Genomic DNA, 22,698 nt, shown 5'->3' with positions numbered 1-22,698 from the left:
TGTCACTCACTGACCTTATTGTACCAGTAGATGGCAGAACATTCTCACAAGAAAGTTGGGACAAGAGGACAAAATAACAGTAATTTGAAAATAAATTACAACAGTCATTTTGGAATATTTTTTAATTTAACCTTTATTCATCTAGGCAAGTCAGTTAATAACACATTTTTATTTACAATGATTGCCTACCCCTGCCAAATCCTAACCCGGATGACGCTGGGCAAATTGTGAGCCGCCCTATGGGACTCCCAGTCATGGCTGGTTGTGAAACAACCAGCCTGGAAACAAGGTCTGTAGTGACGCCTCTAGCACTGAGATGCAGTGCCTTAGACCGCTGCTCCACTCGTGAGCTCAAACATGGGGAGCAGGGTGTCCAAAACAGGACAGGAAGAGACAGGAAAGACTGTATATGGCACTACAAATTATGTTTTCATACTTCTATGCATGATGAGATATTTAAATATAATGAAACAACAACACGTTTTGATTAGCTTTGTTTGATTGTATTTCTATAGACTTGCTCCAAATAAAAGTAAAGTCACCAGAGCCAAATTGAAATAACTTAGGTCAAGCCATCTTTCTCCACTGATCCAGAGAGGGTAGCAGGCAGGAGTGGCACGATGGCCCAGTTTCTCTCTAATCACCTGAAATCTAGGCAACTGGGCAGAGCCAATCGGTGTGAATGTGATTAGAATTTCATTAGACACAGCAAGTTGCCTGAGGTCAGAACCCTCTGGGCTAATACCATTGCTGTAAAATTAAGTGTGTCTCTTTTTATGTATCCTTTATTCATCTAGGTGAGTTGTATTGGACTTCGAGAGTGGATGACATTTTGTCTGTATTTGCCTCCCTTACATACCATTACAATATTCCCAGAGTTGAGGCTCTTCTGCAGGACTCAGGGAACTGGCTGTGTGCCCTCCCATCCTCCAGGATTTGGCTGCTCCTCCTCTCCTGCCCGCGTCATGAAGGGGGCTTGTTTTCTAGATGTTTGGGAGCGGGGAGCTTTCCCATGGGAAACACAGGCAGAGCAGGTCACAGCATGCCAGTCAGAGCTTTATCTCAACACACAAATTAAACAAAAACCTGGCTATTGTCTGCACTCTGCTAACTACTCAGGTTCCCACCATATTTCTCTCTCCATCGTTCTATCTCCCCCAACCTGTATACTGGTAAACCACGTACATAGAAAACATTGAATGAACAAGTGTTGTGCTCTGATCTTTGTATTTAGTGATAGTTAGGCCAGGGTTATTGTGATCATCGATGTGCCCTTAAGCACGGCACTTAACCCTGCACCATTGAGAGCATCTTGAATAGCTGCATCACCGCTTGGTATGACAACTGCTACAGAGGGTAGTGCGTATGGACCAGCACATCACAGGGGCGCAGCTCTGTGTCATCCAGGACCTCTATACCAGGTGGTGGCAGAGGAAGGCCCTAAAAATGGTCAAAGACTCCAGCCACCCAAGTCATAGACTGTTCTCCCTGCTACCGCACAGCAAGCGGTACCGATCCACCAAGTCTGGAACCAACAGGACCCTGAACAGCTTCTACCCCCAAACCATAAGACTGATACATAGTTAGTTAAATAGTTAACCAATAGCGACCCGGACTATCTACATTGACCCTTTTTGCACTAACTCTACTCATCACATACGCTGCTGTTACTGTTTATTATCTATCCTGTTGACTAGTCACTTTATCCTTACCTATATGTACATATCTACCTCAATTACCTTGCACCCCTGCACATCGGCACGGTACTGGTATCCTGTTATTTTTAGCCAAGTTATCGTTACTCATTGTACACTGCTCAAAAAAATAAAGGGAACACTAAAATAACACATCCTAGATCTGAATGAATGAAATAATCTTATTAAATACTTTTTTCTTTACATAGTTGAATGTGCTGACAACAAAATCACACAAAAATAATCAATGGAAATCCAATTTATCAACCCATGGAGGTCTGGATTTGGAGTCACACTCAAAATTAAAGTGGAAAACCACACTACAGGCTGATCCAACTTTGATGTAATGTCCTTAAAACAAGTCAAAATGAGGCTCAGTAGTGTGTGTGGCCTCCACGTGCCTGTATGACCTCCCTACAACGCCTGGGCATGCTCCTGATGAGGTGGCGGATGGTCTCCTGAGGGATCTCCTCCCAGACCTGGACTAAAGCATCCGACAACTCCTGGACAGTCTGTGGTGCAACGTGGCGTTAGTGGATGGAGCGAGACATGATGTCCCAGATGTGCTCAATTGGATTCAGGCCTGGGGAACGGGCGTGCCAGTCCATAGCATCAATGCCTTCCTCTTGCAGGAACTGCTGACACACTCCAGCCACATGAGGTCTAGCATTGTCTTGCATTAGGAGGAACCCAGGGCCAACCGTACCAGCATATGGTCTCACAAGGGGTCTGAGGATCTCATCTCGGTACCTAATGGCAGTCAGGCTACCTCTGGCGAGCACATGGAGGGCTGTGCGGCCCCCCAAAGAAATGCCACCCCACACCATGACTGACCCACCGCCAAACCGGTCATGCTGGAGGATGTTGCAGCCAGCAGAACGTTCTCCACGGCGTCTCCAGACTCTGTCACGTCTGTCACATGTGCTCAGTGTGAACCTGCTTTCATCTGTGAAGAGCACAGGGCGCCAGTGGCGAATTTGCCAATCTTGGTGTTCTCTGGCAAATGCCAAACGTCCTGCACGGTGTTGGGCTGTAAGCACAACCCCCACCTGTGGACGTCGGGCCCTCATACCACCCTCATGGAGTCTGTTTCTGACGTTTGAGCAGACACATGCACATTTGTGGCCTGCTGGAGGTCATTTTGCAGGGCTCTGGCAGTGCTCCTCCTGCTCCTCCTTGCACAAAGGCGGAGGTAGCGGTCCTGCTGCTGGGTTGTTGCCCTCCTACGGCCTCCTCCACGTCTCCTGATGTACTGGCCTGTCGCCTGGTAGCGCCTCCATGCTCTGGACACTACGCTGACAGACACAGCAAACCTTCTTGCCACAGCTCGCATTGATGTGCCATCCTGGATGAGCTGCACTACCTGAGCCACTTGTGTGGGTTGTAGACTCCGTCTCATGCTACCACTAGAGTGACAGCACCGCCAGCATTCAAAAGTGACCAAAACATCAGCCAGGAAGCATAGGAAGTGAGAAGTGGTCTGTGGTCACCACCTGCAGAACCACTCCTTTATTGGGGGTGTCTTGCTAATTGCCTATAATTTCCACCTGTTGTCTATTCCATTTGCACAACAGCATGTGAAATTTATTGTCAATCAGTGTTGCTTCCTAAGTGGACAGTTTGATTTCACAGAAGTGTGATTGACTTGGAGTTACATTGTGTTGTTTAAGTGTTCCCTTTATTTTTTTGAGCAGTGTATATATCTTTGTTCTCTCTGCATTGTTGGGAAGGGCCCGAAAGTAAGCATTTCACTATTAGTCTACACATGTTGTTTACAAATTAGATTTGATTTAATTGCTCCTGTAAGTCTCTCTGGATAAGAACTTCTGCTAAATTACGTAGCCCTTTTCTTGCAGTTGAATGACCAAAGCGGAGTGTTATTCATATTTTTAATAATTCTAGAATTAATCAACTCTGGTGTTTCTATGTCAAACGGTTTTGTTATATTTCAGTCTTCTGTGATAAAGTGTACTATTGGGATGTAAACTGGTAATTGAAGACACTTCAACTCTATATCTGACATGGTACAGGTGTCTTCTTTTTTATAAGCCCATAACCATGAGGTGTGAGGTGTATACTTTTACTTTAAAGTAGATTTGTTTGACTACCAAGAAACACTGATTTAGCCCACTGCAGTAATTAAATGTAAATGAATAGGTTACTTAATAAAAGCTAAATTGCTGTTCACAGGTCTCTTACATTAGGGGCTAAGGAGGAGAATGTGTGTCACTCAGGGCTCATCGTGGCTGTTCATCCTCTCTGACGTAAGCACATGTAAACAGTGGTTCAGTACATGCTGCTTGCTCTGCCTGCCTGTCTGCTTTATATCTGTCTTCCAAGGGGAAATACAGCGTAGACAGCAGCAAGTGAGAGAGCAAGTGGTATGTGGAAGTTTGGTGTGCTGTGTAGTCAGTTGGTGTTTTTAATCAGAGAAAGGTGAAACAGACACAGTGTATGTGTGAGAGTAATCAATCCAAAGCACGCGTATTATGGCTATAGCTTCTTTAGTTAGCTCTTGAGTATTCTACTACATCTCCAACAATGCATCTCGCCTAGAAGGGACATTCCAGGCAGCCTTTATTGCAGTCATAATGCACAGGGCCCAGTTTTTCAGAAGTTGTCTACCGTAAAACTAAAATTAATAGCCCGGGCATTTATTTGCTTAAATCACTGTACACGTTAAGACAGGCTTCTATTTGAACCAGGTGTCTATTTCCTTAATACGCATTTGCTCATTTGCATAGTTAATTGTCTAAGTCCAGCATTCACTTCCAGCATTTGAATCAATTTCCTGCAATAATGTGTTGTCATTTACACACTGTCATGTTTCTTTTGTCTTAGTATGCCTCTATTTCACAAAAAGTATTATTTTTCTTGTAATGGAGACGCAGGGAGTCAGTTTAATAGGAATTAACATTTTGAGTGAATACAAAAACAGGAGTAACGTCTAAACATGAAAACAGGAAACCATACTACCTAATGGGTGATACAACGAGTTCTAGATAAAGGTGAAGTAATCAGGGAGTGATGGAGTTCAGGTGTGCCTCGTGATGGGGCGCCGGTGTGCATAATGATGGTTGCCAGGTGTGCATAATGATGGTTGCCAGGTGTGCATAATGATGGTTGCCAGGTGTGCACAATGGTTGCCAGTACCGGTGGTTAGTAGACTGGCGACGTCGAGCGCCGGAGCGGGGGAGCGGGAGTAAATATGACACGCGGCTCCAGCTGCAGGACAACGCCGGCCAGGGCACGGTTGAGGAGCGGGCAGGTCCGGTCGGCGAAAGTGGAAATCTCGGTTGAGGTTGGGATCTAGAATGTCATCCACCGGAACCCAACACTGCTCCTCTGGACCGTAACCTTCCCAGTCCTACAGCTACTGAAGCCGACCCCCACGACATCGAGAGTCCAGGAGGGATCTGACAGCATGTCCAGGGGAGGTGGAGGGGTGTCGCGGGGGGCGACATCAGCCAGGGGACCAGGAACCACCGGCCTGAGGAGGGAAACGTGAAAAGAGGGTGAGATCTGGTAGTTTGTGGGAAGCTGTAATCGGTATGTTATCTCATTGACCATCTGGAGGATTTTGAATTGCCCCACAAACCTGGGGCTCAGCTTCAGGCAGGGCAGGCGGAGTGGGAGGTTCCTGGTGGAGAGACGAGATCAACAGGATGGAACAGAGGCGATCAACAGGATGGAAGACAGGAGCCTCACTGCGGTGGCGATCCGCCTGCACCTTCTGGCAGTCAGACAGCGCGTTGGAGCCTCACGTGGGCAGCGTTCCAAACTTCTTTGGTGCGCCGGAACCACTCGTACACCACAGGGGCTTCGGTCTGGCTCGGGGTCCACAGGGCCAGGGCCGGCTGGTATGCCAGGACACACTGGAAGGGAGACAGCCCGGTGGAGGAGTGACGAACTGAGTTCTGGGCGTACTCCACCCAGGGAAGGAACCGGGTCCACTCCCCCTGCCGGTCCCAACAGTGACTCCTCAGGAATCTCCCCAGCTCCTGGTTGGTCCTCTTCACCTGCCCGTTGGACTGAAGCCGGTACCCGGATGTAAGGCTGACCGTGACCCCCAGCTTCTTCATGAAGGCTTTCCATACTCGTGACGTGAATTGGGGACAGGACCACAGTTGGTACCGGAAGACCTGGAGAGTGCTAGGGAGACCAGAGAGAGGGAGAAAACAAAAGGATTTGGACAATCGCTCCACAACAACCATAACAGTGGTGAAACCATCAGACAGGGGAAGATCAGTCACAAAATCTATAGACAGATGGGACCAAGGCCGCTCAGGCACTGGGAGGGGAAGGAGTTACTCTTCTGGGGCATGCCAGGAAGACTTGGTTTGAGCACATACTGAGCAGGAATTGATGTAGCGGGCGACGTCCTGCGCAAAGGTGGGCCACCAGCATTTAATGGAGATGGATTGAGCGGTGCGGGCGATACCTTGGTGTCCAGCGGCAAGGGACATGTGTGCCCAGGTCAATAGCCAATCCCTTACCTCGGTAAGAATGTGGGTGCTCTCCGGAGGACAGGTAGCAGGCGCAGGTTCCCTCTCTAGAGCCTGGCATATGTCCACGTCTATGTCCCAAAGCACAGGCGCAATGATTCGGGAGGGCAGTATGATGGGCTCCCTCAGGACCGGAACCTCTCCCGAATCGTGGAGACGTGACAGGGAATCGGCTTTGATGTTCTTTGAACCTGGGTGGTATGACAGGGTCCTCCTGCTGTAGTTGGAGTAGTTGCTCACCCCCCTCTCTGCCCTCCCGTGGATGATCGAAGACTCCTCTGAACAGAGCCATGAACCTCCCATAGGAACCCAGCTCCTCCTCTCTCCCAGATGGCCGTATCCCACTCAGCAGTGAAATAACCAGGACAACCTCTCGGGGACCTCTCGGGGGTGGGGGCTCCCGTTTGATGAGCAAAATAGAGGGAGCACTGGAGGAGAAAGCCACTGCATTTGGATGGAGTCCCATCATATTTGTCCAGAAGAGACAAACGGGCATCGTTGACCTGGGCAGACTGCTGAATGGGCTGGGGTGCTGGCTCGCTGGGTTGACTCATGGTAGAAGATCCTGCGCTCGTTGGGGGTGGCGCCCTTTGAGGAAGATTTAGACGTTGAAGAACGCAGAGGACCTCATCCATAGTCGTCCCCAGTTGCGCCAGCTGGTCATGGTGTTGGCGAAGTAGTTCCCCCTGTTCGCCGACCATCTGGGAGATGTCTCATTTGGCTGTTGCTTTCATTCTGTGAGGTAGTATTCTGTAATGGAGATGCAGGGAGTCAGGAAGCAGGTGCAGTCGTTGAGTTTACTTCACCTTTATCTAGCACTCCGTTGTATCACCCATTAGGCAGTATTGTTTCCTGTTTTCATGTTTAGACACTATTCCTGTTTTTGTATTCATTCTATGTTCGTTCCTATTAATCAGGGAGTGATGGAGTCCAGCTGTACCTCATGATGGGGCGCATGTGTGCTTAATGATGGTTGCCAGGTGTGTGTGATGATGCTTGCCAGGACCGGTGGTTAGTAGACCGTCAATGTTGAGTAGAGGTGACATTAATTATTTCCTTTTTGACTGTGCATTTGTGGTAGTGCTTACTTTCGCCACTAGATGGCGCTCAACCTATTTCTGGTGGTCTGTACTTCCGAAGTTGTTAACTGGTGGAGGCTGGTGGGAGGAGCTATAGGAGGACAGGCTCATTGGCTGTAATGGAATAAATGGAACGGAGTCAAACGTCTATTCCTGCCATGACAATGAGCCCATCCTCCTATAGCTCCCCTCACCAGCCTCCACTGATGTTGATAGTTGAAAAGATGACACCGTACTGGATGGCCGCAGTTTTGTGCGCTCCGACCCAATTTTCTATTTTGTCATTCTTTTGGTGTTCATTTGTACTTTATTTTCACAAAATGTATCCACTATCATTTCTTATAACCGACACGAAATGTTGAACATCAGATCGGCAGTTACTTACCTCAATTATGGATTTAGCTCTGACTTTTACTCATCAGCCCTGGGCTCTTTCTGTAATTCTGACCCAATCTTTGATGTATCCAAGAGGAAACGGTGGTGTTACAGAGGCAAAAGTAGGAGTCCTGGCGAGATTAAGGTGAAGGGAAAACTGGCCCCCTCTACCCTCCATTCTTTTGACCAAGATGGGTGAACAATCTTGGCCAATAGAATCCCTTGATAATAAGGCGGATGACCTCCGATCACAGAGTTGTTACCAATGGGATTCTCATAGCTGCAATATTCTCTGCTTTTCTGAGATGCCCCCATGGCTATCCAACTCGATGGATTCTCCATTCCCGAGTGGACAGGACAGGGAAGTCAGGGAAATTGACAGTGGGAGGGGTTTGCCTCTTCATCAACAACAAATGGTGTGCCGACTAGAGTGCAGTGGAAGTCTTGACCCGTTGTTGACCCTTCTTGGAATACCTGATGGTCAAATGCCGACCCTTCTACCTCCTGAGTGGGTTTTAGGCTATTATTGTCTCAGGACAAGAAAAATAACAAGCTGGCAGTTAACAAACTGTACAAGGCTATAAAGAAGCAGGAAAACTTGCCCCCCGGAGGCTGCTTTCTTTGTTGTGATGCCCAACTTCCATCAACACGTCTCCTTCGCTACTAGGGGCAATAAAGGCTGTATCACACCCGGCCTTGATCGGGAGTCCCATAGGGTGGCGCACAATTGGCCCAGTGTTGTCCGGGTTAGGGGAGGTTTGGCCGGAGTAGGCTGTCATTGTAAAATAATAATTTGTTCTTAACTGACTTGCCTAGTTAAATAAAGTATTTTATTTGTATTTTTGCACTCTCTATGCACACTCACAGGACTCTACACACACACACACACACACACACACACACACACACACACACACACACACACACACACACACACACACACACACACACACACACACACACTCACACTCACATACAATCTTCATATACGCTGCTGCTACTCTGTTTATCATATATCCCGATCCCTAGTCACCCAGTATCCAGTATAATATACATATTAATCTCTCATGGCTCAAAGTGGAGGAGGGATTGACTTCATCACTACTTGTTTTTGTAAGAAGTATTGACATGCTGAATGCATGAGCTGTTTATATAAACTACTATAAACTACTACGCATTGCTGGTTTTAGAGCTTGCAAGAAAGGCATTTAATTGTACTTGTGTATGATATAGCAATCATCTTGTGAAGATTTCTATATCTTATTATATATCCTGATAGGATAAACAGTTCTCCAGGAGTTGTGAGATATGATCTTCTGGAGCAGTGTGAAAGAGGTTAAAAGACGACCTGGAACGCGGCCACTCTGTCAAACACCGTGCATAAGTAAACTACGTAGCTCTTGAGAATACACGGAACCCACGGTGTGCTAAGTGAAGTGACAGACAGCTAAGACTTTAAAGGTTTTAAATGAACTGTTCTATTCGTTTTGTTTGCAGCTCTTGGGAGTCTATTACTAAGTGCAGATTATTTGTTTGTATGCGTTCCTGTAGCGTGCATACTTTTTAACTGTCCAAACTCAACCCAACCTGTCAAGCCGTGCCAATGACGTGGAATGGATAGTGTGCCAGTCAAAGGTGGAAGGATGGTTTAAAGTAATTAACTATCGGACGGGGACAGTGAAGGCGGCGCAGCGATGGACAAGGACGCACTCCGTCAGTGCGAACTCATCCAGAATATGATCGAGATCTCCATCTCTAGTTTACAAGGACTCCGAACCAAATGCGCTGCATTGAGCGACCTCACGCAGAAAGAAATACGCACTTTGGAGGTACAGTATGGTCAGCATAGCCATAACATGCACTTCGACAGTTATCATAATAAACTTCACCTTATTGGTGTGTGTGTGTGTGTGTGTTTGTGTGAGCGAGAGACAGACAGTGGAACATTACAATCTTTGATGTGTGTTGTGCCCATGATATAGGCTACTAGATTGGTTTTATGTATAGAAAATAATAGACATTGCGGGCATTCTTAAAATAAATACAAATGATACAGTGATATCGTGCATATCGCGCTGGCCCATAGATGAACAGTCTGATGTGCTGTATTCCTACAGTTGAAGTCGGAAGTTTACATACACCTTTACCAAATACATTTAAACTCAGTTTTTCACAATTCCTGACATTTAATCAGAGTAAAAATTCCCTGTCTTAGGTCAGTTAGGATCACCTCTTTATTTTAAGAATGTGAAATGTCAGAATAATAGTAGAGAGAATGATTTATTTCAGCTTTATTTCTTTCATCACATTACCAGTGGGTCAGAAGTTTACATACACTCAATTAGTATTCGGTAGCATTGCCTTTAAATTGTTTAACTTGGGTTAAACGTTTTGGGTAGCCTTCCACAAGCTTCCCACAATAAATTGGGTGAATTTTTTTCCCTCCTGACAGAGCTGGTGTAACTGTGTCAGGTTTGTAGGCCTCCTTGCTTGCACACGCTTTTTCAGTTCTGCCCACAAATTGTCTATGGGATTGAGGTCAGGGCTTTGTGACGGCCACTCCAATACCTTGACTTTGATGTCCTTAGGCCATTTTGCCACACTTTGGAAGTATGCTTGGGGTCATTGTCCATTTGGAAGACCCATTTGCAAACAAGCTTTAACTTCCTGACTGATGTCATGAGATGTTGCTTCAATATAGCCACATCATTTTCCTGCCTCATCACGCCATCTATTTTGCGAAGTGCACCAGTCCCTCCTGCAGCAAAGCACCCCCACAACATGATGCTGCCACCCTTGTGTTTCACGGTTGGGGTGGTGTTCTTTGGCTTGCAAGCCTCCCCCTTTTTCCTCCAAACATAACGATGGTCATTATGGCCAAACAGTTCTATTTTTGTTTCATCAGACCAGAGGACATTTGTCCCCATGTGCAGTTGCAAACCGTAGTCTGGCTTTTTTTATTGTGCTTTTGGAGCAGTGGATTCTTCCTTGCGAGCGGCCTTTCAAGTTATGTCGATATAGGACTCGTTTTACTGTGGAAATAGATACTTTTGTACCTGTTTCCTCCAGCATCTTCACAAGGTCCTTTTTCTGTTGTTCTGGGATTGATTTGCACTTTTCGCACCAAAGTACGTTCATCTCTAGGAGACAGAATGCGTCTCCTTCCTGAGTGGTATGACGGCTGCGTGGTCCCATGGTGTTTATACTTGTGTACTATTGTTTGTACAGATGAACGTGGTACCTTCAGGTGTTTGGAAATTACTCCCAAGGATGAGCCAGACTTGTGGAGGTAAAATTTTATTTCTGAGGTCTTGGCTGATTTCTTTTGATTTTCCCATGATGTCAAGCAAAGAGGCACTGAGTTTGAAGGTAGGCCTTGAAATACATCCACTGGTACACCTCCAATTAACTCAAATGATGTCAATTAGCCTATCAGAAGCTTCGAAAGCCATGACATCATTTTCTGGTATTTTCCAAGCTGTTTAAAGGACAGTCAACATAGTGTATGTAAACTTCTGACCCACTGGAATTGTGATACAGTGAATTATAAGTTAAATAATCTGTCTGTAAACAATTGTTGGAAAAATGACTTGTGTCATGCACAAAGTAGATGTCCTAACTGACTTGCCAAAACTATAGTTTGTTAAGAAGAAATTTGTGGAGTGGTTGAAAATGTGTTTTAATGACTCTAACCTAAGTATATGTAAACTTCCGACTTCAACTGTATATTGTATTTAGGTTAAACTTCCCTGTTCCTTCCATGCCCATAATCAATAACAGTTACGTAGCCTAAGGCAACACCTATGTGTTAAAACTGTTTATTACAGATTTTAAACAAATAATTAACAGTTTATGAACTTCTTATAAAACAGTAAGACAGAAACACATTGATGAAAGGTACAATGAAGGATATGGCTGGCTGTCATCAGACAAAGTCTGTGTGATATTCTCACACATCTGTCCCCCCCAATGAATACTGTCAGTTTCACTTCTCCCTCAAGTCAGTATGTCCCCCAGGCAACCCACAATGCACAGCTCTACTCTTCACTAAAGGAAACATTGAGTTGCCATTTCCACCATGATCCATTCACATTGTTATTCAGCTGGGTATTACAAACTGAGCGACCTCCTTATAATGTAAAGCCCTTTAGGATCATACATACATGGAGATGCCAACTGTCATTATCATCACATCACCTATTCTGATCTGGTCATATCAGGTACAGTACCACTAAACTGGCCTACAGGCCTCTCTCCCAGTGCTCTCAATCTCCCATGGGATTGTTAACTTCGAAGCACTGGATAAGACCGTATGTTCTGGATTTCTCATCGCTATCATTGCCATCTTCCCAAGGAGACAGCTGGTTCAGGGAGTGCAGATCAGAGTGCTTGTTGTGTACTAGTGACTGTAGAAACATCTAAATGTGGACTTCTCTCCCTCCCACACATTCTCAGTGTGGGCTGTTGAACAAGAAAATGAAATGAAGCGCAGTGGGAGGGGAGGAAGGAAGGGGACAAAAGGGGAATAGGGAAAGAAGGGCGGAGAAGATAAAGGAGGAGATATCCAACATGGCCGTTTCTTATTACAGATGAACAGCGAGGGGTTGTCTTTAAGACTGGACTGGACTGAAGGAACCAGGGAACCAGCAGTCAACAACATGGTTAGAACAAAAGAGGCAGACTAAGCCACTGCCAGGCCTTTCTCTTTCTCTGTCTTTCTCTGTGTCTCTCTCCTCTCTCTCCCTCCTCTCTCTCTTCTCCCCCCTCTCTCTTTCTCTTTCATTCCCTTTCTCTCTTTTTATCCCCCTCCTCTCTCTCTCTCTCTCTACCCCCATCCCTTTTTATCTCTAATCCACAATAGGCCTGTCTGTCCTCTACCCCCAAGCCATAAGACTCCTGAACAGCTAATCAAATGGCTACCCAGACTATTTGCATCGTCCCTTCCCCCCCACCCCCTTTTTTACGCTGCTGATACTCTCTGGTTATTATCTAGTTATTATCTAGTTATTATAGTCACTTTAACTCTACCTACATGTACATATTACCTCAATTTCCTTGACTAACCGGTGCCCTTGCACATTGACTCTGTACCGGTACCTCCTGTATATAGCCTCGCTATTGTTATTTTACTGCTGCTCTTTAATTATTTGTTATTTTTATAAAACATTTTACTTATCTATTTTTACTTAACACTTATTTTTCTTAAAACTGAATAGTTGGTTAAGGGCTTGTAAGTAAGCATTTGACTGTAAGGTCTACACCTGTTGCATTTGGCACATTTGACAAATATAATTTGATTTGATTTGTCTGTATAGGATAGTCAGGCCTGAGCTAAGTGGCTGTATGGGGAGTTGGGTTCCTCAGGTCTGTCCATGTAAACAGTGGCGGATTTAGGTATAGGCGACATGGACAGCCGCGCAGGGCAGCATCTTGCCAGGGGCGGCACGGGGTGCCCGCACAAAAGTTTTTGGTATGGTGGCATTTGCGTGATCGGGTTTCACTCGCTCATTTGCACGTCACGTCAATGATATCATGTCACCGTGTGGAACTGTGGGTCAATTAACCTTGTCGGATTGGGCACCCTGATTCTAGTTTGTGAGCTAGGCAGGCTACTGCCTGGGAAGGTCTCCCACTCAGAAGTACGAGATGGGAATGGGGGCGGGGATAGGTTGACCTCAGATCTCTCAACCGGAAGCCTGAGGTAGGGGGAGCGGGGGAATCTATCAAATAGCGCACCTCTAACTTTGTTCAGTACTAATGCAATTAGTAAAATCAGTCACACTACGAAATAATACCAAATAAACCACAATTCATTCATAATACTGTGAATACAGAGTTAAACAGACATATTGTTGCATTTTTTTATGGTTTGTGCGAAATGGTTAAGAATAATATAAAACCAGTCTGCACACCACCAAGGTGAATTGGTTTAGTCTTGACTCTTGGTTGACAGTGTTGGGGGATGGGTAGTGTATTGATGCTCGAGTACCAAACCAACACAAATGTGTTTATATTTCTCTTTGTTACTTCTTTTTGATATTTATGAGTCTTATTTTTGTATATATTTTTATATTTATATAGTTTTACACTACCGTTCATAAGTTTGGGGTCACTTAGAAATGTCCTTTTTTTGAAGAGTTGCAAAGAAAAAGCCATATCTCAGACTGGCCAATAAAAAGAAAAGATTAAGATGGGCAAAGGAACACAGACACTGGACAGAGGAACTCTGCCTACAAGGCCAGCATCCCAGAGTCGCCTCTTCACTGTTGACGTTGAGACTGGTGTTTTGCGGGTACTATTTAATGAAGCTGCCAGTTGAGGACTTGTGAGGCGTCAGTTTCACAAACTAGACACTCTAATGTACTTGCCCTCTTGCTCAGTTGTGCACCGGGGCCTCTCACTCCTCTTTCTATTCTGGTTAGAGCCTGTTTACTCTGTTCTGTAAAGGGAGTAGTACACAGCGTTGTACAATATCTTTAGTTTCTTGGCAATTTCTCGCATGGAATAGCCTTCATTTCTCAGAACAAGAATAGACTGACAAGTTTCAGAAGAAAAGTCTTTGTTTCTGGCCATTTTGAGCCTGTAATCGAACGCACAAATGCTGATGCTCCAAATACTCAACTAGTCTAAAGAAGGCCAGTTTTATTGCTTCTTTAATGAGAACAACAGTTTTCAGCTGTGCTAACATAATTGCAAAAGGGTTTTCTAATGATCAATTAGAATTTTTAAATGATAAACTTGGATTAGCTAACGCAACGTGCCATTGGAACACAGGAGTGATGGTTGGTGATAATGGGCCTCTGTACAGCTATGTACAGTTGAAGTCAGAAGTGTACATACACCTTAACCAAATACATTTAAACTCAGTTTTTCACAATTCCTGACATTTAATCAGAGTAAAAATTCCCTGTCTTAGGTCAGTTAGGATCACCACTTTATTTTAAGAATGTGAAATGTCAGAATAATAGTAGAGAGAATGATTTATTTCAGCTTTTGTTTCTTTCATCATATTCCCAGTGGGTCAGAAGTTTACATACACTCAATTAGTATTTGGTAGCATTGCCTTTAAATTGTTTAACTTGGGTCAAACGTTTTGGGGAGCCTTCCACAAGCTTCCTACAATAAATTGGGTAAATTTTGGCCCATTCCTCCTGACAGAGCTGGTGTAACTGTCAGGTTTGTAGGCCTCCTTGCTCGCACATGCTTTTTCAGTTCTGCCCACAACTGTCTATGGGATTGAGGTCAGGGCTTTGTGATGGCCACTCCAATACCTTGACTTTGTTGTCCTTAAGCTATTTTGCCACACTTTGGAAGTATACTTGGGGTCATTGTCCATTTGGAAGACCCATTTGCGACCAAGCTTTAACTTCCTGACTGATGTCATGAGATTTTGCTTCAATATATCCACATAATTTTCCTGCCTCATGATGCCATCTATTTTGCGAAGTGCACCAGTCCCTCCTGCAGCAAACCACCCCCACAACATGATGCTGCCACCCCCTGTGCTTCACGGTTGGGGTGGTGTTCTTTGGCTTGCAAGCCTCCCCTTTTTCCTCCAAACATAACGATGGTCATTATGGCCAAACAGTTCTATTTTTGTTTCATCAGCTTAGAGGACATTTCTCCAAAAAGTACAAACTTTGGCCCCATGTGCAGTTGCAAACCGAGGTCTGGCTTTTTAATGGTGGTTTTGGAGCAGTGGATTCTTCCTTGCTGAGCGGCCTTTCAGGTTATGTCGATATACAACAAATTTTACTCTGGATATTGATACTTTTGTACCTGTTTCCTCCAGCATCTTCACAAGGTCTTTTTCTGTTGTTCTGGGATTGATTTGCACTTTTCGCACCAAAGTACGTTCATCTCTAGGAGACAGAACGCGTCTCCTTCCTGAGCGGTATGACGGCTGCGTGGTCCCATGGTGTTTATACTTGCGTATTATTGTTTGTACAGATGAACGTGGTACCGTCAGGCGTTTGGAAATTGCTCCCAAGGATGAACCAGACTCGTGGAGGTCTACATTTTTTATTCTGAGGTCTTGGCTGATGTCCCCATGATGTCAAGCAAAGAGGCACTGAGTTTGTTAACAAGAAATTTGTGCAGTGGTTGAAAAACGATTTTTAATGACTCGTGTATGTAAACTTCCAACTTCAACTGTAGATATTCCATAAAAAAAAAAAATCTGCCGTTTCCAGGTACAATTGTCATTTACAACATTAACAATGTCTACACTGTATTTCTGATCAATTTGATGTTATTTTAGTGGACAAAAAAAATGTGCTTTTCTTTCAAAAACAAGGACATATCTAAGTGTCCCCAAACTTTTGAACAGTAGTGTAAATGTTATGATTATTTATTGGTGTCGTTCCAAATGTCTGAATAAAAAAATTACAATTCGTGCACAATGGTGGCTGAAGGCTGGGTTCGCCCAGGGAGCCATACAAGCTAGAACCGCCACTGGTGTAAACGGCTGTCAAAAGGAGTGGACCAAAGTGCAGCGTGTGTTTCGTTCCACATATTTATTATTACCGTGAAAGTTTGCAAATACACCATTAACTTGAAACAACAAACTGTGACGCAGAGGAGAAACAAACACTACTCACAAATAATCACCCACAAAAACAGGTGGGACAAACATCAGCTTAAATATGACCTCCAATTAGAGGAGACGATGACCAGCTGCCTCTAATTGGAGAGCATACCAAACAAAACCAACATAGAAATACAAAACTAGAAACTGAACAAAACATAGACAAACACCCCCTGTCACGCCCTGACCTACTCTACCATAGAAAATAACAACTTACTATGGTCAGGACGTGACAGTACCCCCCCCCAAAGGTGCGGACTCCGACCGCACCTACACAAAACAGCAAAACCCCCCTAAATAACAACCCCCCCCCCAAAAAAAAAACACAAAGGGAGGGTAGGGTGGGTGACTAATGTTTATGGCGGCTCAGGTGCAGTACCCAGAACCTTCTTATCCAGTGCATCCCCCCGTGGAGGAGGCGGCTCGGGTTCGGGGCGTAACCCCCGCTCCACCCGCTGATCCCTCTGCTTCTGTACCACCGGACTGTAGATCAGCGCTGGAGGTTCTGGGCTGCAGGCCGTCGCTGGAGGCTCCGGACTGGGGAGCGTCGGGGGAGGCTCCGGACTGGGGAGCGTCGCCGGAGGCTCCGGACTGGGGAGCGTCGCTGCAGGCTCCGTGCCGTGGATCATCACTGGAGGCTTCGTGCCATGGATTATCACTACAGGCTCCGGGCCATGGCTCATCACTGGAGGCTTCGTGCCATGGATTATCACTGGAGCCTTCGGACCATTGATCATCACTGGAGGCTTCCTACGTGGAGCTGGAACCGGTCTCACCGGACTGGGGAGACGCACAGGAGACTGGGTGCTCAGAGCAGGCACAGGGTATACTGGGCCGTGGAGGCACACTGGAGGTCTGGAGCTTAGGGCTGGCACACCCCGTCCTGGCTGGATGGTTATTTGAGCCCAGCAAGGGCGGAGCGCTGGCACAGGACGAACTGGGCTGCGCTGGTGAACGGGAGGGTACCGTGCGTAGAGCAGGCGCAGGATAACCTGGGCCGAAGAGACGCACTGGAGACCAGATACGCTGAGCCAGCTCGACTTCTTCCTGGCAGACGGCCAACTCTAGCACGGCAACGGTGAGGAGCATGCACCGAGCGCACCGGGCTGTGAGTGCGCCCTGCGACACAGTGCGCATCACCGCATAACACTGTGCTTGCTCGGTCACTCGCTCCCCACGGTAAGCACGGGGAGTTGGCTCAGGTCTCCAACCTGACTCTGCCAATCTCCCCGTGTGCCCCCCCAAAAAATGTTTTTTGGGGGTGCCTCTCGCACTTGCCTCTTGGTGGATATAGCGCCTCGTAGTATCACCGCTCCGCTCTTGCTGCCTCGATCTCCTCCTTAGGACGGCGATACTCCCCAGCCTGCCTCCAGGGTCCTTTCCCGTCCAATATCTCCTCCCAAGTCCATTTGTCCTGCTGATCCATACCACGCTGCTTGGTCCTTTGGTGGTGGGTGATTCTGTCACGCCTGTCAAAAGGAGCAGACCAAAGTGCAGCGTGTGTTTCGTTCCACACATTTATTATTACCTTGAAACGTTTGCAAATACACCAATAACTTGAAACAACAAAACAACAAACCGTGACGCAGAGGAGAAACAAACACTACTCCCAAATAATCACCCACAAAAACAGGTGGGACAAACATCAGCTTAAATATGACCTCCAATTAGAGACAACGACGTCCAGCTGCCTCTAATTGGAGATCATACCAAACAAAACCAACATAGAAATACAAAACTAGAAACTGAACATAGAAATACAAAACATAGACAAACATCCCCTGTCACGCCCTGACCTACTCTACCATAGAAAATAACAACTTACTATGGTCAGGACGTGACAACGGCCTGTATTGTGTTTACAATGGATATTGCAGACGAGTAGCACTGTCCTACGCTGTCATTGCCTTAAAGAGATGGATAAAGGACTCTGACCACAAGATGTAGATGTTGTCTGTCAGGACAGGACAGGTGTGTGGGGGGTTGGGATAGGCTAGATTCGAGCGTTGCTGGACACCAGATGATGAAGAAATGGAGAGATGTTTGGTGCTGCCTGAAACATTTTTCTTATGTAATTGCAGAAGTGGTGTTGTGTTTCCGACTGGTTTTCAACTTCCTCATATTAGCTGCAGTGAAGTAGGCTAACTATATTTATTCCTCAACTTTTCTAAGATTAATATGCACATTGCTTCGCTTTACAACCGGAGTAGCCTGGCTGGCATGAAAATGAACCTGTGGGAAAAGCGTGCTACGCATGTCATGTATTCTTTTACCCTGCCCCTGTTCCGACAAGTGCATGATAATGGCCCGTCCTAAATGAAAACTCATTTCACACATATATTATTTAGTATATGTGAAGACAAGATTACATTGAGAATAGTCTGATGGGTGACTATATTATCACTTGTGAATGATGCTCAGCGTGTGCAGTCTAAGGCAATAAAGAGCGCATGCCTTTTTTTCCTACTTTTTCAAATCATAGTGGCATGCATCATGTAGCCTAGCCCATAGGCCTATATGTTTTGACAAGGTTTGTATAACAACTAAAGTGGACAAATAAAAAGTGTTATACAAATCAAAATATATTTTATATTTGAGATTCTTCAAAGTAGCCACCCTTTGCCTTGATGACAGCTTTACTTGTGTAGCCATATGGCATATCCAGATCAGGGATAAGGACGACTCAGAATATGCTGTTCTGTTCTTCTGAATTAGGCTACATTTTCTTCACGTAATGTTTCTTTAGACCTTCCTAAAATACATAATGGGTTTATTGTGATGGTGTAGGCTAAGTTAAATGGATTTATTACACTTAATTAGACTTTTTTAAAAGTAGATGTTCCGAAAGTCCGCATCAGTGGCTTCTAGGCTCTGCGTGGGAGCCAAGGAATGCTAAACATGTTTATGTTCATTAACGTTACTCTGAGACCGGCAGTTATTTGCATGACAATCACCGGCCGACAAAATGTCATGACCGCCACAGCCCTAGTGCTACTGTGACCTTATTACAGAGCCCTGTGACTCCTTCAGTCTAAAGTTAAATCTACAGACTGACCACACCTAATTAATAGCCCTCATCTGATTTCCATACACTAACTAATGTTCCGGTGGTCAGCTTCTACTCTGGAATCAGATCTGGCAACCCAGGGATGGACATGGTGTCACGTCCTGACCAATATTTAGGTATTATTTCTATTATATTTGGTCAGGACATGGCAGAGGTATATTTGTTTTGTATTATGGGGTTTTGTGTGTGGTGTAGTGGGGTGTATTAGTTTGGTATAGGTTCTAGGTTTGTTTTTCTATGTGTAGTTTTGGGTGCTGGACTCTCAATTGGAGGCAGGTGTTTCTAGTTGCCTCTGATTGGGAGTCCCATAAGTAGGTGTGTGTTTGTTTGGTTTTCGTGGGTAGTTGTTTTTGCACTGCGTGTTGTGTGCCTGCAAAACTGTTCCTGTCGTGTATATTGTTTTCCAGTGGATGCGTTACTCCTTTTTTGAATTAAAACATGAGCATCCATATTCCCGCTGCAGTTTGGTCTATTCAACACGGCTCTTTTTGTGACACATGGCCCGTATTATCTCTATTGATCATCATTTTTCAGAGATTTTTACTTTTGAGTCTCTCTCCCACTTCATTGGTAAGATCATAGAAGTGCTAGTTTGATCATTTTGACGATTTTCCTAAGCAGCAGCTACGGTAAAGTCAGTGGAAGAAACAGAAATACAAAATGATAGGTCGTGTGGTGTCAGGAAACTCCCATGTGGTTTTGCAAACGATCTGTCCCCCCCTTTCATATTTCTTTCCCTCCGTCTTGTTCGCTTTCTCCTTCCTTTCTTGACCTTTTCGCTCGCACTCTTTGTCACATCTATCACTGTTTCCTTTGCCTTCACTAAGACGCACACAAAGGTTTTTTCCACAGATGGAAAAAATGTGGGTACTGTGGTATTTTTTATAACCGCAATATACAGTACAAGCACAGCTTCAAAATATGAACTGGGATAGTGACTGAGAATTATACCTTAAACCATTATCATCCCACCCCCACGCAGGCTTTGTCTGGTACATAGAGACTAACATTGAAAGGTTGAGCACTGGCAGCCAAGGCCACCTCCTTTATTCTATCAGTGAATAGGCCCTTCCCTTGGGTCATTGTCACACACAATACACACAATTTGGTTACATACACTGTGGTAAAACAGGTGGGCATAGATACGTGCTGCCTGTCTGCCCCATGGACCCACTCATCGTGCCCCACCCCTTGCTGAGTGTCAATGCCATGTAACAGAGCTGGGAGATGGAGAGAAAGATAGACAGTGAATAACGGCGAGCGCCACAGTGGAACGAGGCCAGGCGTTGTCTGGTGCAAACCAACACCGCCTGGTTTACTCTAGTCGCTCAGTCAAGTGCATCAAATCAACTACGGCCATTCTCTGATAGGGAGAGAGACAGGAGGGCATTCAGAGACAGTCTCCCTCAGACTGGTCTAGTGCTGATAAAACTTTAATGTTGTTCCAGTGAGCACACGGCAAGCGGTACCTGAGTGCCAAGTCTAGGTTCAAAAGGCTCCTTAACAGCTTCTACCCCCAAGCCGTTAGACTGCTAAACAGTTAATCAAATGGCTATCCAGACTATTTGCATTGACCCCCCTTTTTACGCTGCTGCTACTCGCTGTTTATTATCTATGCATAGTCACTTTACCCCTACCTACATGTACATATGATCTGAATTACCTCGACTAAGCCGTAGCCACGCACATTTACTCAGTACCGGTACCCCCTTTATATAGCCTAATTATTTGTATTTTATTGTGTAACTTTTTTTGTTACTTTATTATTATTTATATTTTTTAGCAAATATTTTCTTTAAAAAAGTCTGCATTGTTGGTTAAGGGCTTGTAAGTGAGCATTTCACGGTGCATATGACAAATACAATTTGATTTGATTTGACTAGGCCAGGCTCCCTAAAACCTACCAGGGCCATCAGTGTTTGAAGATGGGAGCTTACACATGAACTAAAACATCTAGATTTACAGTTGCAGCTTTTGGGGTAAGAGGTAAGTTAAAATCCGGCTTTGAAAAAACGAAATACTTAAAACACTGCCCTATTAAATTCAGCTCCAAAAAGTGCTAGAAGTAATGTTTGTGGCTGGACAGAGGGGTAAGACTAGAAGTAATTATTGTGACTGGACAGAGGGATACTTTCAGAAAGTATTCAGACCCCTTACTTTACAGCCTTATTCTAAAATTGATTAAGTATATATTCTTTCTCAGCAATCTACTCACAATACCACATAATGACAAAGCTAAATCAGGTTTTTAGAATTTTCAAATGTATAATAAAAAAAACAGAAATACCTTATTTACATAAGTATTCAGACCCTTTGCTATGAGACTCGAAATTGAGCTCAGGTGCATCCTGTTTCCATTGATCATCCTTGAGATGGGAGTGCCCCTGTGGTAAATCCAATTGATTGGACATGATTTGGAAAGGCACACACCTGTCTATATAAGGTCCCACAGTTGAAGGTGCATGTCAGAGCAAAAACCAAGCCATGAGGTCGAAGGATTGTCCGTAGAGCTCTGAGACAGGATTGTGTTGAGGCACAGATCTGGGGAAGGGTACTAAAAAATGTCTGCAGCATTGAAGGTCCCCGAGAACACAATGGCCTCAATCATTCTTAAATGGAAGAAGTTTGGAACCACCAAGACTCATCCTAGAGCTGGCCGCCCGGCCAAACTGAGCAATCAGGGGAGAAGGGCCTTGGTCAGGGAGGCGAATAAGAACCCGATGGTCACTCTGACAGAGCTCTAGAGTTCCTCTGTAGAGAGGAGAATCTTCCAGAAGGACAACCATCTCTGCGACAATCCACCAATCAGGCCATTATGGTAGAGTAGCCAGACGGAAGCCACTCCGCAGTAAAAGGCACATGACAGCCCACTTGGAGTTTGCCAAAAGGCACCTAAAGACTCTCAGACCATGGGAAACATTTTTTTTTAAATTTTTTTTATTTCACCTGTATTTAACCAGGTAGGCCAGTTGAGAACAAGTTCTCATTTACAACTGCGACCTGACCAAGATAAAGTAAAGCAGTGCGACAAAAACAACAACACAGAGTTACACATAAACAAACATACAGTCAATAACACAATAGAAAAATCTATGTACAGTGTGTGCAAATGTAGAAGAGTAGGGAGGTAGGCAATAAATAGGCCATAGAGGTGAAGAAACAAGATTCTCTGGTCTGATGAAACCAAGATTGAAGTCTTTGGCCTGAATACCAAACAACACATCTGGAAGAAACCTGGCACCATCCCTACTGTGAAGCATGGTCGTGGCAGCGTCATGCTGTGGGGATGTTTTTCAGTGGCAGGGACTGGGATACTAGACAGGATCGAGGAAAAGATGAACGGAGCAAGGTACAGAGAGATCCTTGATGAAAACCTGCTCCAGAGCACTCA

General features: G+C 45.1%; 1 protein-coding gene across 2 annotated transcripts in view; it reads left to right on the top strand.

Moving 5' to 3' along the window:
- Positions 1-9,034: 9,034 nt before the first annotated feature.
- Positions 9,035-22,698, top strand: part of LOC106581250 (kinase suppressor of Ras 1) — a 62,488-nt gene continuing 48,824 nt past the window's right edge. Inside the window, exon 1 of one of the 2 annotated variants that reach the window (XR_014381913.1) lies at positions 9,035-9,482. Coding sequence is in view for 1 of the 2 variants with exons in the window: in XM_045703883.2 (XP_045559839.2) it covers positions 9,348-9,482 (135 nt within the window). In the remaining variant the exon portion in view is untranslated. The remainder of the gene's footprint in view (positions 9,483-22,698) is intronic. The other variant, XM_045703883.2, reaches the window with a different exon arrangement.

Source organism: Salmo salar, chromosome 20, assembly GCF_965601325.2.
Source record: "Salmo salar chromosome 20, fSalSal1, whole genome shotgun sequence".
NCBI classification, from domain to species: domain Eukaryota; kingdom Metazoa; phylum Chordata; class Actinopteri; order Salmoniformes; family Salmonidae; genus Salmo; species Salmo salar.
The sequence above is the reverse complement of the archived record's forward strand: the minus strand, read 5'-3'. Positions and strand labels throughout refer to the sequence as shown.